General features: G+C 38.4%; 1 protein-coding gene across 5 annotated transcripts in view; it reads left to right on the top strand.

Annotated features, from left to right (window-relative positions):
• Positions 1-6,678: 6,678 nt before the first annotated feature.
• The window catches only part of LOC111184732 (complement receptor type 1), a 118,987-nt gene continuing 108,719 nt past the window's right edge, over positions 6,679-16,946 (top strand). For 2 of the 5 annotated variants that reach the window (XR_016392670.1, XM_089908950.1), the window contains exon 1: positions 6,679-6,977. Coding sequence is in view for 2 of the 5 variants with exons in the window: in XM_089908950.1 (XP_089765076.1) it covers positions 6,860-6,977 (118 nt within the window). In the remaining 3 variants the exon portion in view is untranslated. The remainder of the gene's footprint in view (positions 6,978-16,946) is intronic. The other 3 variants (XR_016392668.1, XM_089908945.1, XR_016392669.1) reach the window with 3 other exon arrangements.

A 16,946-nucleotide genomic window follows, 5' to 3' on the forward strand; every position in this document is an offset into this window, starting at 1 on the left:
TTTTTTTTTTCTGGAGTCAATGAACTCTTGAATAACGGCATAGTCTTAGGGTTTTTAGAGTTCCTGATTTAACGTTGATGCATTCTGGATCCCACCACTTCGTCATGTTAGCCAAACTCTCAACCCCCAAACTCAGTTCCCTCATCCTCAAGGCTTAGCAAGCCAATACTTTCCCCCAGGGCACTCATTCTCTCCTTCCACACTCTAAATCCAGCTGTCAGTTTGCTCTGTTCCAGCATTTCAGTTATTGAGAAAATAAGATCTTGCTCATTGGCTACCACAGATTTACTCTCCCCATTTTCTCTTAGACTGTGTATGCTGTTTGACATCTTTTTTAAAAAAAATTGTGGTTAAAAAAACATGTAACATAAAATTTACGATCTTAACCATTTTTAGTGTACAGTTCAGAAGTATAGAAGCGTTAAGTATATTCACATTGCTATGCAACAGATCTCCAGAACTTTTTCATCTTACAAAACTGAAGCTCTATATCCATTAAACAGTAACTCCACATTCCCTTCATCCTTCAGCCCCTGCAAACCACCATTCTACTTTCCATTTCTATGAATTTGACTACTTTAGATACCTCATATAAATGCAACCACACAGTATTTGTCTTTTTGTGACAGGTTTATTTCACTTAGTATAGTGTCCTCAAGGTCCATCTATGTTGTAGCATGTGTCAGAATTTTTTTTCAGACTGAACAATATTTCACTGTATGTATATACAATATTTTTTATTCCATTCACCCATCAGTGGACATTTAGCTTGTAATGCTGCTATGAACATGGGTGTGTAGATATCTCTTCAAGACATTGCTTTCAGTTCTTTTGGATATATACCCAGAAGTAGTATGCTGTTTGGTATCTTATTCATTCACAGTCAGTACCATTTTCCTTTCTACAACTCATCTGTTCTTGCACCTCAAGCCATCTGCTCTATTATACCTTCGTCTCTACTCTATTCTCCTTCTTTATCATAGAAGAGGATGAAAACATCACAGGATAACTCTATTTCCTCTCCCTTCACCTCCAAGCTTATCTATACCCACTCATCCTTATTCTCATTTCCACCTACCACTTTTTACAGACTATAGAGTTCTCTTCTCATCCCTTTCTGTTTCTTCCAGGATATTGCTCCCTCAGTAATACCATCTCTCATCACTGGCTTCTTTTTTCCACCTACAAATATTTTCAAGTCAGTACCCACTTGCATGACAGAAATCCATCTCACACTGGCATAAACCAAAAAGGAATTTTATTATGCCACATGACAGAAAAGGTCAAGCATGCAGCTGGCTTAAGTCAAAATGTGAATTAACTATTCAAATCATATCCTCAGGACTCTGTTCCATTCCCTGGTTCTGTTTTTTTCTTGCTGGACTCATTCTCTGATAGACACTCCCTAAAAACTGGCAAAATGTTTGTTCATGATGCCAAGTGCACATCTCGTCAGCTTAGCATTCCAGCACAATGAACTTCTCTTGTCCAATAACTCCTGCAAAAGTGCCTTCATTACCTCTGATTTGTCCAACTAGGATCACATGTCCCCATTTCATCCATTTACTAGGATGAGAGCAGTGAAATAAGCAGATGACAAGGCCTAGGCTGCTTGTCCAGGCTTAGAGCTAGGGATAGGATTGATCGACCTCAGTTGTTCTCAAGTGGGGCACTCACACCTCCTCTCTGCAGAGGACATTTGGCAATGTCTATAGACATTTGTGATTGTTACAGCTGGAGGAGGGGAGTGCTACTGGCATCTAGTGGGTAGAAGTCAGAGATGCTGCTAAACATCTTACAGTGCACAGGACAGCCCCCAAAACAAAGAATTGTCTGCTCAACGTGTCAATAGTGTTGTATTTGAGAAACCTTGGTCCACCTGAACCACATGGAACTGTGGAAAAGAGGAAAAATCAGGGGCCCAATTCCAGAAGAAGGGGCCCAGTTAAAGCAACAAATATCCACCCCCAAGCCTGAAAACAAATCCTCCCCAAACCATCCATGCTTTCTCTCTTAAACTATCCCTTCTCTTTACCACCAAATTTTCTGAAAAAGGGGTTGACCTTAGCTGATTTACTAATTTCATTTATTTACTTAACAAACAATTGTAGAAATCATTCTTGTGTGCTACATAGTGTTTTAGGTTGTGGGATATAGCAGTGATAAATGGACATGTTCTCTCATGTAGCTTTTATTCTAGTGAAGAGAGGCAGACAACAAGAAGATTGTCAGATGGAAATAAAATGAAAAAATAAGTAAAATTTTAAAAATTATATGAAGCAGAGAAAGAGGAAAGGAAGTTCTGAATGGACGTGCAATTGTAAATAGTGGCCAGAGAAGGCTTCACTGAGAACATCACATTTGAGCAAAAAAACTCAAGGAGATGACGGAGGTAGCCATGCAGATAGATATCTGGTCAGAAAGTGTTCCAAGCAAAAGAAACATTAGGTGAAAAAAAACCAAAACAAAACACAATAGAACAAACAAAAAACAAACCAAAAAAAAATCAAAGAGGGACTATGTCTGCTGCATTTGGAGAAATGTTTTTGCATGCTTATGGTAAAATCCAGTAGAAAGGGGGAAAATAATGATTCTGGAGAAAGAGGGGAATTCCTGGAGTGATGTCTTTGAGCAAGTAAGAACAAATTGAATCTAGTGCACTAGTGGAGAAGTTAGCCTTCGATAAGGGTGTGAACAGTATAACCATACTAAGAGGAGATAAGGAAACTATATAAACCAGATAGAGGTATTGGTGTTAAGTAATGAGAGAAGTTTGTGGAAGTTTTCTTTGATTTTTTTTCTAGAAAAAAAAAAGAAGCAAAGCTATAAACAGAGACTAAGAATGATGGAGGAGAAGTCAGAGTTCAATGTCAAAATAAAAAATTTGAAATAGCCTCTTGGAAGAATGAGAGAGTAAATGGACTAGGTAAGTATAGTAAGAACACCAGGCAGCATTACAAAGGTCCATTTGAAATGAGTTGTCATTAAACAGACTAGCTCCCATGGATATGTGTTTTTCTCCAACCATGTTCAATTTCATGGGTACAGGGGCAAAATTATGGAGAAATGAATCTAACCAAGATTGTTCGTTTAATAAATATGATAAAGTGGGAGAAGGGCAAAGAAGCCGAGGTTGTATGCAAGATAGTGATTATAATGATCGATCATGGAATTTAACCTGGTGAGGATGAAAGTGAGGACACTAAGGGGGTTTGAGATTGAAAGATGGCAGCAAGATCAATGGACTGTAGGAACTGAGAGATACAAAGATTGTTGGGATCAGGGTACTAGAGGTGAAATAGAAGGATAGGACTGGTGGTTGGACCGTGGGATGGCCAAAATTATGAAGGGATTACAGTAATTGATGACGACAGGGTCTAAGGTATGGCCATGGGCATAAGTGGCAGAGTAGAAGGAAGAACAAGATCATTGGCAGAGAAGAGGTCAAGGTGCCGAAAGGCCAGGTATTTGGAAAATACCATCACTGTGAATATCAATTCACTGAGGACTATGACAGGAGTAACAGTAGAGGAGTTTGCCATGAGCTAGGAGCTAAAACCTTCAAGATATGAGGGAAGGAAGCAGATGCTAGAAGGTTAGTGTAAAAAGGAGTGGTAATGAGTGGCATATTCTGATAGCATATGAGGTAAGCCTGGGGAATTGAATCTTCTATTCCCTTTTCCATGGTCTACCAGGATCTGGCTTCTTTTTCCGTTGCTCTGTAGAGAATATCTTGAAAGGATAATATCAAATCCTTGATAGAGTGGTATTAAAGTATTAAAAAGGAGGTGTGGTAAATGATGTGATCAAAGTAGACGTTTCTTGCAGTAGAGTCTTGGGAGAGAGTCTAATGGAAAGCAATGGAAGATTAAGAATATATCTGGCCTTTGGGACACTGCCCTTTCTCAACTAGTGAGGGTAGGAAGTGAGACTTGAATAAAAGGGACAAATGAAGTAAGACAGTATTCTGGATTGTTTTTGTGAGCTAAGGCTGTACATGCTGAGTGATATAGGCTTGCTGGACTGTGTGTACATGGGTCTCCAACGGTGAAAGTACACTGAGTAGAGAATAGTTTTCAACCTTGAGTGTCTTTACTCCACCATGAATCATATCTATGCACGGAGGAGAAAAGAGCTAGCATATTTACTGAAATATCTGCTACAATATCTTTTCAACCCTCACCCCCTCTCCTCTCTACAGCATTTGGTATTTGGAATTACTCCACTCTCCATACGACTTGTTTCGACTCTTGCTTCAGAAATGAGTGGCTCTTGTTTCTACTAATTTTTAAATCTGGAGTTCTTGTCTTAGGAACCACAGACCTCCAAAAATTCGTGGCTAGAACTGTATTTCAGTTTAACCAGCGTTCTTTGTAATCCCATGTACTTTATTTTTTGCATTTAAAAAATAATTCTGAGAAGGGGTCCTGCTTGATCAAACAGGCAAAGTGGTCCATGATACACAAAAATGTTAAAAACCTCTGGTTGATAAGTCATACAGAAAAAGACAAATGCTGTGTGTTATCATTTGTATGTGTAATCTAAAAAATAAAACAAAAGGATGAATATAGGGCTTCCCTGGTGGAGCAGTGGTTGAGAACTCACCTGCCAATGCAGGGGACACGTGTTTGAGCCCTGGTCTCAGAAGATCCCACATGCCTCAGAGCAACTAAGCCCATGTGCCACAATTACTGAGCCTGCACTCTAGAGCCCTTGAGCCACAACTACTGAGCCCGCATGCCACAACTACTGAAGCCTGTGTGCCTAGAGCCCATGCTCTGCAACAAGAGAAGCCACCGCAATGAGAAGCCCACGTACCGCAACGGAGAGTAGCCCCCACTTGCTGCAACTAGAGGAAGCCCACGTGCAGCAATGAAGACCCAACACAGCCAAAAATAAAAACAAATAAATTAATTAATTAAAAATAAGAATGAATATAACAGAACAGAAACAGACTCACAGATATAAGGAACAAACTAGTGGTTACCAGTAGGGAGAGGGAGGGGGAGAGGGACAAGATAGGGGTAGGGAACTAAGAGGTACAAACTACTATGTATTAATAAATAAGGTACAAGGGTATATCATACAGCACAGGGAATATAGCCAATAATAACTTTAAATGGAATATAAGCAATAAAAATTTTGAATCACTATGTTGTACACCTGAAACTAATATTGTACATCAATTATACTTCAACAAACTTTTTAAAAAACCTCTAGATGAATCCTGATCTTTCTATTGTTTATTGTACATGTTCTCCCTTAACAGACCCAACAATTCCTGAGATTTTTAACCCTCTTCCATCCATTTCCTTTTCAGAAGTCCTCATTATGGGCCTTACTAGAAGTCCAGCTTCATAATCAACAAACTACCTATATTCCCAAACTTTTCCTAGAACATTCCCACACCTCCTGGCTGTCACGAAACTCCATTTGCCCAATGACCATAACTTTCTCAGTTAAAAATCCAAAAAGCTTTTGACATTCTCCCTTGATCAGTTTACCCTCCCTCCTCCATATTAATTTCCTGTTACTGCTATAACAAATTACCTTGAATCTTAAAACAACACAGATTTTTGTTTTAACAATTCTGGAGGTCAGAAGTCTAAAATGAGTATTACAGGGCTGGACCAAGGTGTTGGTGGGACTGACTCTTTCTGAAAACTCCAGAAAAGAATCTGTTCCTTGCCTCTTCCAGCTTCTAGAGGTAGCTGGCATTCCTTGGCTTGTGGCAGCATCACTCCAATCTCTGCTTCAGACATTGCCTTTTCCCACTTTGTTCTGGTGCGTTCCTCTTATAAGAACCCCTTTGATTATGTTGCCCACCCAGATAATACAGGATAATCTCCCCATCTCAAACTCCTTAATTTAATCACACCTGCAAAATCCTTCTTGCCACATAAGGTGACATATCACACGTTGTGGGGAATAGGACGGGGACATCTTGTGGACCATTATTCTGCCTACCACACACTCCCATTTCTCTCATCTTTGAATTCTTACCTTTCCCTCCCCCATACTTCTTATTTCAATAAATAGCACTACCATTCATTTTGAATCCTCGGGCTAACTATAGATTTCCTTCTTTTTCTCACCACTAACTTTAAGAAAGAAATTAACCAAAGTCCAATGCTTGAGCAAATTTTGTTCATCTGCAATATCTTTCTTAATTGTCTACTTTATCCCCAGTCACAGTCACCACCAAACCCCACCCAGATGATGGCAAAAGCCTCCTTGCTGGTCTCCGCTATTGCCCTATTCCTATCCAGTCTCTATACTATAGACAGAATCATACTTTTAAAAATGCAAATTTGATTAAGTCACTCTCGTTTAAAAAATCTTTCGGTGGCTTGGTGTATCTCAATTCAACATAAAGAAATTAGTTCTTCATATTCCTTGTACACTGAGCATGCTGCCTGCAACAGTTGCTTCAACAGAGAAAGCAGGCATTTCTTTAGGTGACCTACCCACGTGGATTCTTGAGAAGGGGAAAAGCCACGCAGGGGTGTATAAAAGCGAAGTTGTGAGAATCCACCGCCTTTGTCTGGAACTGCCCATCCTCACACGCGGAATACATCAAGGAGCTGAAAGCGCTGCCAGATTTTCCTCCCGTACCTGGATCTCTAAGGTGGTCTTTGGGAGTGATACTTGTTAGAAACAATGCAAACTGGGAGTAAACAAGACCTTGCTCACCAAGGGGAAGTTGTGGTCAAAAGCTTTTTGTCCCGGAACCTCCGCCACGCTTCTCAGACCCTGGGAGCGGAACCGGGTGTGTGGTACTTCTCTCGGCTGCACTTTCCCCTGACTGACTTCGATTTTCTCCGAGATCGCATCTGGTTACTAGAGGCCCTTGGGGACGATGGGAGCCACTTCTCCGAGGAGCCGGGAGCCTCTCCTGCCGCCAGCGTTCCCTGCCTTCTGCCCCGGAGGAGCCCTCCTGGCGGTTCTGGTGCTGCTCGCGCTGCCGGCGGCCTGGGGTGAGATGCGGGCTGGCGTGGGAGCGGGCGCGGCGGGCACTACCTCGCTGGCGCTCGCGCCCGAAGTGTCTCTTTCCATGCGCTAGGCGCGCGAGAAGGGAAGTCGGCTCCGGGATTCCCCTCTGTGTCCCGGGACCCTGCTGGCACTGGTCGAATTCCTCTCTTCGGGGGGCTTATGTTGTGCTCAGCGCAGACGATGAACAGGTGCTGCACGGAATTGCTTGCCTTTGTGTTAATACAGAGACTGGCTTATAGCAGTGAGGCGCTGATCACAGGGAAAGAAAGGGGGGTTGGAAATTCGACAAACTTGGGTTCTAATCCTAGAAACATATTAATTGTGAGGAAAGTTGCTACATGTGTTTCGTCATCTGTCAGTGCTAATACTGATCTCTGTACCTCATGGGGTTGGTACCTAAATGGCATAAAGCCTGTCAAAGGTCTAACACAGGGCCTGCCACTTGATTTTTATCGTCATTACTTCAGCTCTTTGTTCACGAGAGTGTTTGGACAAGCAGTCCAGGGGGTGCAATTATCACCTGAAAAGTGCCCTGCATCCGGCTATATTCACCCCACCCACACCCCAAACAACCACTGCCATCATTACAGATCCCAGGTGCTTGGGATTAGAAGAGCTAGCTAAGCTGCAGAACCCTCAGTGTAACGGTTACCAGTAGAAGGAGAGTGTAGAGATGTTTACATATTGTCCCATTTTAGTCAATTGTTTAGAACAAAACTATCATGAAAATTTTGATGTGGCATCCTCCCTTCCTTCCGTTAGCTTCAAACAGGTAAACCGAGATTAGAACCCTTCTCTTCTTATTTTTGGCTTTCCTAGAAGTCTTCTTAGTTGCTTAGACTCATGTCAACATCTTGGTTGAAGAGACAGTCTTTTTCTGTCCAGCCTCTTCTTGACAACTCAGTTTGCTCTTCGCCGTCACTAGACGTTTTGCATTCATTATTATTTATTTATTTATTTTGCGGTACGCGGGCCTCTCACCGCTGCGGCCTCTCCCGCTGCGGAGCACAGGCTCCAGGCTCCGGACGCGCAGGCTCAGCGGCCATGGCTCACGGGCCCAGCCGCTCCGCGGCACGCGGGATCCTCCCGGACCGGGGCACGAACTGTGTCCCCTGCATCGGCAGGCGGACTCTCAACCACTGCGCCACTAGGGAAGCCCCATTCATTATTTGATTGTGCCTTCTCTTCTAAGAGGAAAAGGAAAACCAAGTTTCCAAAGAAATTGCTATTAATATCTTATCTCCTTAGACGTCATAAAAGAACCTGTTCACTGAAGAAATGGGATAAAACCTAAAGCTTTATTTTCAGAAGAGAAGCATGCCAAGTAAGTTAAGCAATCTGTGCTTATAATTTTTTTTTATTTTTTTCGGTATGCGGGCCTCTCACTGCTGTGGCCTTTCCCGTTGTGGAGCACAGGCTCCGGACGCGCAGGCTCAGCGGCCATGGCTCACGGGCCCAGCCGCTCTGCGGCATGTGGGATCTTCCTGGACCGGGGCACGAACCCATGTCCCCTGCATTGGCAGGCGGACTCTCAACCACTGCGCCACCAGGGAAGCCCTGTGCTTATAATTTTTGTGGACTTTGTGGCTATCTGTCTCCTTTCTTACTGGAATGTTGTTGTAGCCTGTCCGTGTTTATTAAATTACTATTATAGTACAATCACAGACACTATTTTTTTTCAATGTCAATTTATCTCTTTATTTTTAATGTAACATTTGTTCAATTTATAGAACTAATTTTTTTTAAACATCTTTATTGGAGTATAATTGCTTTACAATGTTGTGTTAGTTTCTGCTGCATAACAAAGTGAATCAGCTATATGTATACATATAACCTCAAATCCCCTTCCTCTTGTGTCTCCCTCCCACCCTCCCTATCCCACCCTTCTAGGTGGCCACAAAGCACCAAGCTGATCTCCCTGTGCTATGCAGCTTCTTCCCACTAGCTATCTATTTTACATTTGGTAGTGTATATATGTCAGTGCTACTCTCTCACTTTGTCCCAGCTTACCCTTCCCCCTCCCTGCCAGACACTATTAATTACAAAACAAAATTTCCTAAGGTCATCATAATAACTTCAAAATGTGAAACAGCCTAAACTAAACTATCTAGTAATTTACTTGCCAAAGTAATTTAGCTAAAGAAAATGCTGATGGAATGCTGACAGTGTGCACAGCACTTTGGAGTTTGAAAGAAATGTAAGAGAGAGCTATGCCTCCAAGGTGTATGCATACAGAGTGGTAGGGTGGTGGGGTTTTATGAAATCTCCTTAATTAGGCGGCCAGGGTTCTGGTTTGTCCAGCCTCTGCTACTTACTAACTGGGAGCCTTGAACCCAGCAAGCCAATTTACATTCCTGATCTTGAGAGTCCACACATATAAAATAAACATAATTGGCATTCTGCTATCTGAGAGGGTTATTGTAAAAATCAGATGAGGTAGTGTGTGTGACAGGGTTTTATAACCTGAAAAATCCCCATGGGGATCTACAAAACCATTACTAGGAAGTCACACAAGAGCCTGAAGGCCATGGGGTGATTGAAAAGGGAGATCCAGTGATCTTAACCTGGGTGGAAGGAGCATGGCTTTAACAGAACTAGAGGAGTAAATCCAAAAAAAAGATTGTAAAGCATGTTTCACAGGGATATTTATTTTACATAAAAATTAGCACACTAGTGAAGCATTGCTAGGACCACTTTGGACCTGGAGCAGATTCTGGCGCCCTCACTTGGTAAACATACATGTTTAAATATATTTAACATTTAAATATACATAATATAACATATTACATATAAATTAACAAAATAATTATGTTATAGTCTGTAATATAACATACTGTTTTATATACATAAATTGTTATAATTATATTATAAATCATATTATGCTATATTTATGCTGTTATATAATATAGCATGTATGATTACATTGTATATTGCAAACATATAATTATATATAACAACTTTATTAGTTATATAATATATATTATAATGTAATATCTAATATTAACTTCTTATAGTTTGTATAGATTATATATAATATATAATATTAATCTATATAATACATAATGTGCATATTAAATATCATATATTATTTAATACCAAAGTATATATTATATTATGCCATATAGAAAATCTAATGTATATTATACATTATAACAAAGTATGTAGTACATACTATATATTATATAATACACCAATTATATAACATTTAATATATATCATAAAATATATAAATATATTTAAATATTTAAATATAAAATATGTAAAAAATTTTAAAGTGAATGCTCTTTTTTTCTTTAACTTAAAGAGTTACTTAAGCAAAACATTTTCAGGTCCCTTCAATAAAGGAGAGTATGCAGTATGGGGAGCAGAGCATACTCCAGGTTGTCAGCTCATGTTTGAACAGACATGGAAGAAATAAAGGGTAGTTTGTACTTATAGTATAGAATAAATCAACCTGCCTTGAGTAGAAGTTTTGAGTCAGGTGTATTTCAAAGTGGACTGTGTCATCCAAGACAAAAATCACAATGAGATGACACTATACACCCACCAGAATGGCTGAAATTTTAAAAACTTACCATGCCAAGAATTGGCTATAAGGTGAAGTAACTAGAATTATCATACATTGCTTATTGGTAAAATGATACAACCACTTTGGAAACAGAGTTTTGGCAGTTTCTTAGAAAGTTAAACACACATGTATCTAAGCATTTCATTCCTAGGTATTTACTCAAGAGAAATGAAAGCATATGTCCTCATAAAGACTTGTTCATGAATTTTTATAGCGGTTTTATTTGTAACAGCCAACAACTGGAAACAATTCAAAAGTCCTTCAACAGCTGAAAGGGTAAACTAAATTAAGGTGTATTTTTGCAACTGAATGTTATTCAGCAAACAAAACAAAACAAAACCACGCACATTTTTATATGCAACACCTGGATTATTCTCAAAATAATTATGCTATGTGAAAGCTAGACAAAAATAAAAAGTACAAACTGAGTGATTCAGTTTATATAAAATTCTAGAAGTCAGATCAATCTGTGTAAGAGGAAGCAGGTTGGAGGTTGCCTAGAGAAGGAGATAGAGAGATGGATGGATTACAAAGAAACATTAGGAAACTGTAGGGAGTGTGATGGAAATGTTTGTTGTCTTGATTATGGTGATCATTTCATGGTGCATACATATGTCAAGAGTCATCAAATTGTACACTTACTGTATTTAATATATCTTAATAAAGCTATACAAAAAGTTTTTTTGTAAACTCTTGTAGATCTTGAGTTTACAGAGTTCATATTAATATAGTTATCATAGGAACCAGCCATAATTTGAGGGATTGGCAATGAAGGAGGAAAAAGAAACTAGATCAAGCTTTCTCAGGTGAAGTTTCATATACTCTTTTTCATTTGGGATATTATCCAAATTTGAATTTTTAATTATTCCATATACTATACCCAGAACTCAGGTAAGAATTTTAGGTAATTAAAGGAAAGTAATGCCATTCCAAGAACTATCCATTCCATTTGCTTTTTTGTTTTAGATCTCTGTCTTCTCCTTGTGAGGTTTGCTGTGACATTCAGCCTCTCCTAGTAAAACTTTTGGCACCAGAAGGTCCATTTGGAATCTCTTCCCTTGTCCAGCATCAATGGATGAGATGAATATCAAAATTACACTCATCCCACATATCAACTAAAGAAAAGGTGAAGGCATAACATTTGAAATCACAGGAGTTGTTTTATACTTGGTAGCTTTTTCCTGTTTGTCATGGTGGTTCTCAAAGTGCCGTTATCTATCAAAATCACCTGTGAAGCTTTTTAAAAAGATAATTTTGTGAGCTGTAACCCACAACCACTGAATTAAAGCTTTTTAGGGATATAGCCCGGACTCTTGATTTTTTTAAGTTTTGTAGGTAATTCATCATTCATCTATTCATTGCAACAAATATGCACAGACTGCTTATAATTGAGTGCTAGGCACCTAGACTAGGTATTAGTTTAGAGGAGCAAAAATCATGGGGCTCCTTGCCTTCATATTATGCATGTCTAATATGCACGTCTAATACTTATTGAAAGAAATAGATATTTTTAGAAGCACATAAATATAAAAAACACGACTTATAGTAAGTGATATAAAAGGAAAAGTAAAGTGTCCAATTAGAAATTATTATGGGGGTGGGCAGAGGGAAGTAGTCCAGATTCAAAATCCCTGGGAGGGTCAGGGAAGGCTTCAAAAAGGAAGCAGCATTTTAGCAGAGACCTGGAAGAAGAGTGAAAGTCAGAATGAAGATAAAAGTAATCATATGGAGGGAATATCACAGAAAGAAGAAAGAACATACATCTTAAAGAAGGGGGAGAATGGGTTGTGGCGGGGAAGGACTACAGCCCAGTCAGAGGAGACAGTGGTACAAGATGAGGAAAGAAACATAGGCAAGGGCACTCGTGCTTAACAATTGCTGGTTTAATAAAGAGAATGTGTAGTGATAGATATAAGACTGTCTAATATTAGGAAAAAATAATTAAGTAATATGAATTTTCTTGGATCACCATCTTTTGCTTAAGTAGGGTACACAGATTAGGGTACACAGATTAAGTCCCCTCATTCTGATTAAAGCCATTAAACAGGAAAAAGCAACTTAGCAACTCTGTAGGCCTAATGGCTAGTTGGATCCAGTTTCTTCAGGAATTCTCCTGTCTGTCAGTGGTCCGGTGGGAACCATGATAGAACTCATGGGTTGCAGAGATTAAATCCCAGCCTGAATCTGGGACACACTCATTCAGGAGAACTTCTGAGATCACTGGTCACTGAGGTCCTTCAGGGCTTTTCCAACTAGACAAGTTTATTCTAAACTAGCTCTGAACACCTAGGTAGAAAATAAGCTCTTGGAAGCAAAGTGAGCATGCCCACTTTTGCAGAATATTCAAATCTACCTGTTAGCATCTACCTTTCTCTATGGATCATAACTACTATAATGACAATTTATTAAGTGCTTTCTATGTATAAGATGCTACTAAATACTTTGCATCTTTGACCCTCTCAGCGAAAGTACTAGGTAAATATTATTATCACTTTTAGGAAGGTGAAACTGAGGCCCAGAGAAATTTAAGCAGCTCATCTAAGCCCCATAGCTAGTAAGTAGAAGACATTGGATTCAAAGCCAGGTCTCTACAAATTCAAACTTTTTAACACCATGTGCCATTATCTTTTGTGTTAGTTTCTGATTGCTGCTATAACAAATTGTCACAAACTCAGTAGCTTAAAACAACAGAAATTTATTCTCTTAAAGTACTGGAGGTCAAAATCTACAGTGGGTCCATAGAGTTGTGTTCTTTCTGGATGCTTAAGTGGAGTATAGGTTTCCTTGCTCTTTCTACCTTCCAGAGGCAGTGTACAGCCTTTGGCTCATGGCCCCCTTTCGCTACTTTCAAAGTCAGCAGTGCACCATTTTCAAATCTTCTTCGGTCTCCTTTGATCCTTTGCTTCTTTCCTATAAGGACCTTTGTGATTAAATTTAGGGTCCATCCAAATAATCCAGGATGATCTTCCCATTTCAAGGTTTTTAACTGAATCACATCTGCAAAGCGCTGTTGCCATCTTATGTAACATTCACAGTTTCCAAGGATTAGGGCATGGATGTTTTGGGAGCTCATTATCTAGCCTACCACATATTTCCACACAGATTTTCAAAATTTTAGCTGAGCCTGCTGAGGGAATCCATTGCCATTAGGGTCTAGGTTAGCAGCAAATGGTTACAGCCCAGCAAACAGCCTGCAGTGTGTACATTGATTATGACTAGTGTTCGTTTAAAATGTATGTAGAATTTAAGTACATCATAATGATAGAACAAAAGACAGGAGGGAAGTAAACGGAGTTAGCATTTTCTATGGTTCTTGCATTGTTGGGGAAGTTATAATTGTTAATTACCTGCTACTATGTTAAGGATGCACATTATCCTTTTTTTTTTAACATCTTTATTGGAGTATAATTGCTTTACAATGGTGTGTTAGTTTCTGCTTTATAACAAAGTGAATCAGTTATACTTATACATATGTTCCCATATCTTTTCCCTCTTGTGTCTCCCTCCCTCCCATCCCCCCTATCCCACCCCTCTAGGTGGTCACAAAGCACCAAGCTGATCTCCCTGTGCTATGCGGCTGCCTCCCACTAGCTATCTATTTTACGTTTGGTAGTGTATATATGTCCATGCCACTCTCTCACTTTGTCCCAGCTTACCCTTCCCCCTCCCCATATCCTCAAGTCCATTCTCTAGTAGGTCTGTGTCTTTATTCCCGTCTTACCCCTAGGTTCTTCATGACCTTTTTTTTTTTTCCTTAGATTCCATATATATGTGTTAGCATACGGTATTTGTTTTTCTCTTTCTGACTTACTTCACTCTGTATGACAGACTCTAGGTCCATCCACCTCACTACAAATAACTCAATTTCATTTCTTTTTATGGCTGAGTAATATTCCATTGTATATATGTGCCACATCTTCTTTATCCATTCATCCGATGATGGACACTTAGGTTGCTTCCATCTCCTGGCTATTGTAAATAGAGCTGCAATGAATATTTTGGTGCATGACTCTTTTTGAATTATGGTTTTCTCAGGGTATATGCCCAGTAGTGGGATTGCTGGGTCGTATGGTATCTATTTGTAGTTTTTTAAGGAACCTCCATACTGTTCTCCATAGTGGCTGTATCAATTTACATTCCCACCAGCAGTGCAAGAGTATTCCCTTTTCTCCACACCCTCTCCAGCATTTATTGTTTCTAGACTTGTATTCTGTTGTTTTTGGATGGAATGTCCTGTAAATATCAATTAAGTCCATCTTGTTTAATGTATCATTTAAAGCTTGTGTTTCCTTATTTATTTTCATTTTTGATGATCTGCCCATTGGTGAAAGTGGGGTGTTAAAGTCCCTTATTATGAATGTGTTACTGTCGATTTCCCCTTTTATGGCTGTTAGTATTTGCCTTACGGATTGAGGTGCTCCTATGTTGGAGGGATGCACATTATCTTTAAAGGAACAATAAAAGTAGGTTATTATTATGTTCATAATAATCTAATAAAAAGAAATAAGTAAAATAATAAGTATAATTGATAATCAATAAGAAGGCAAAATAGAAGAGAATAAAGCACATAGAAAACATAGGATAAATAAAAAACAAATAGTAAGATGATTGATTGAGTCCCAAAGACATCAATAATTATATTAAATATAAACAGACAATTCCACTTTAAATACAAAGACTGTCATACTACTACATTTCCCAAACTGTGGGCTGAGGTGCCCTGGCGGCCTTCATAAATTCACAGGAGACCTAAGGAATATTTTAAATTTTCAGTGGAAACAAAGCAATATTTGATATCTCTCACATATTTTGCAAACTGCTAGCTCAGAGTAGCTCCCAGTTACATTAGGTTGCAGAAAGTTCTGCTTGGTGACATCAAATCTTTGCAAAGCTGGGTTTTCAGCAGTGACTGTGTTAAAGAAAAAGTACCAAATGAAAATTAATGGTATAGGAAATTAGGTGGCAGTTTATAATCTGATTCCAAGGTTTGAGAAGTTGAGCAGTGTCTAACATTCTATTACTAAGAATTATGGTGGGCAAAAGACTTATTAAGTGGTTTGGGTCCAGTTATTTAATAAATAAAACTGTTAAGTATTTCTTTTTTGGCTAGGAATGACGTGATCAAATTACTAAGACCCCAAGAGTGCTGTGAACTAAGTTTGGGAACATCTATCATAATTAATTAAAAAAAAAAACTACAGAGAATTCCCTGGTGGTCCAGTGGTTAGCACTCTGTGCTTTCACTGCCAGGGCCCAGGTTCAATCCCTGGTCAGGGAACTAAGATCCTGCAAGCTGTGCTGTGCAGCCTAAATAAATAAATATATAAATAAAAGAATAAATAAAAATAAAAACTATGTGTTCCATACAAAACAAGTAATATACATGTTCAGAGACAGAATGAATGAATATAAAAAGGTGGAAAGCACATTATGCAAAAATGAACCAAAAGAAAGCTGATTTGACAAATGTGGCATTATGACGATCTTTCTCTTTAAATTATCATTGTGTGTTTGTATTTAAAATAGTTATAGATATATTGAGGATTAAATCTACAAACTTGTTATTTGTTTCTTAATTGCCTTATAACTAAAGTAGACAAAATAGAATTTGTGTCAAGATTCATTACTAAAGAGAGATATGTTCTAATAATAAAAGAGTCTATCTACTAGAAAATATAATTTTAAAATATATAAAGGTACATTACTGTACCTAAATAAAATGTTAAAACTATGTATATATTAATATATAAAAGTAAAAAAATGGACAGAGTTAGAAAAAGAAATAAGACACATGTACAATAGGTGGAACATTATCTGGTAGCATAAGCAGACCCCCAACAAATCAGTAACTGTGTAGAAGATTTAAACAAATATTAACCGATTGTGCCTCACTGATATACCCAGGGCACTGCACCCTCTACCACAGACACATATTTTTTACATACACCTACAGTTATCTCAGTTGATCATACGCTGAGCCATAAAACAAACTCAGTCAATCTCAAAACTTGATAATAAATATACAGCTAAAAACATTCCTCAAATGGTTGTAAATTCTGCAAAACATTTCTAAGTAAACCATGGGTCATTGAAGAAACTACAATGGTCATTATCAAATATTTTAAACTGAAAGAAAAGAAAATATGACACATTAAAACTTGCAGAATACAGCTAAATCAATGCTTAGAATAAAAATAATAGTCTGAAGCTTTTTTTAAGACTATGAAAAGCTGAAAATAAAAAATTCTAAGTAATTATCTCAAGAAATTCATTTTTTAAAAAAGAACACCAAATAAACTCAAGAAAAATTTAGTAAAAATAAAAAGAAGATAAACATAAATCAACAAAGCCAAAAGTTGGTTCTTTGAAGACTGAAAAAATTGAC

Source organism: Delphinapterus leucas, chromosome 1, assembly GCF_059928025.1.
Source record: "Delphinapterus leucas isolate spDelLeu-1000000601 "Yukka" chromosome 1, BTC_Dleu_Yukka2, whole genome shotgun sequence".
NCBI lineage: Eukaryota > Metazoa > Chordata > Mammalia > Artiodactyla > Monodontidae > Delphinapterus > Delphinapterus leucas.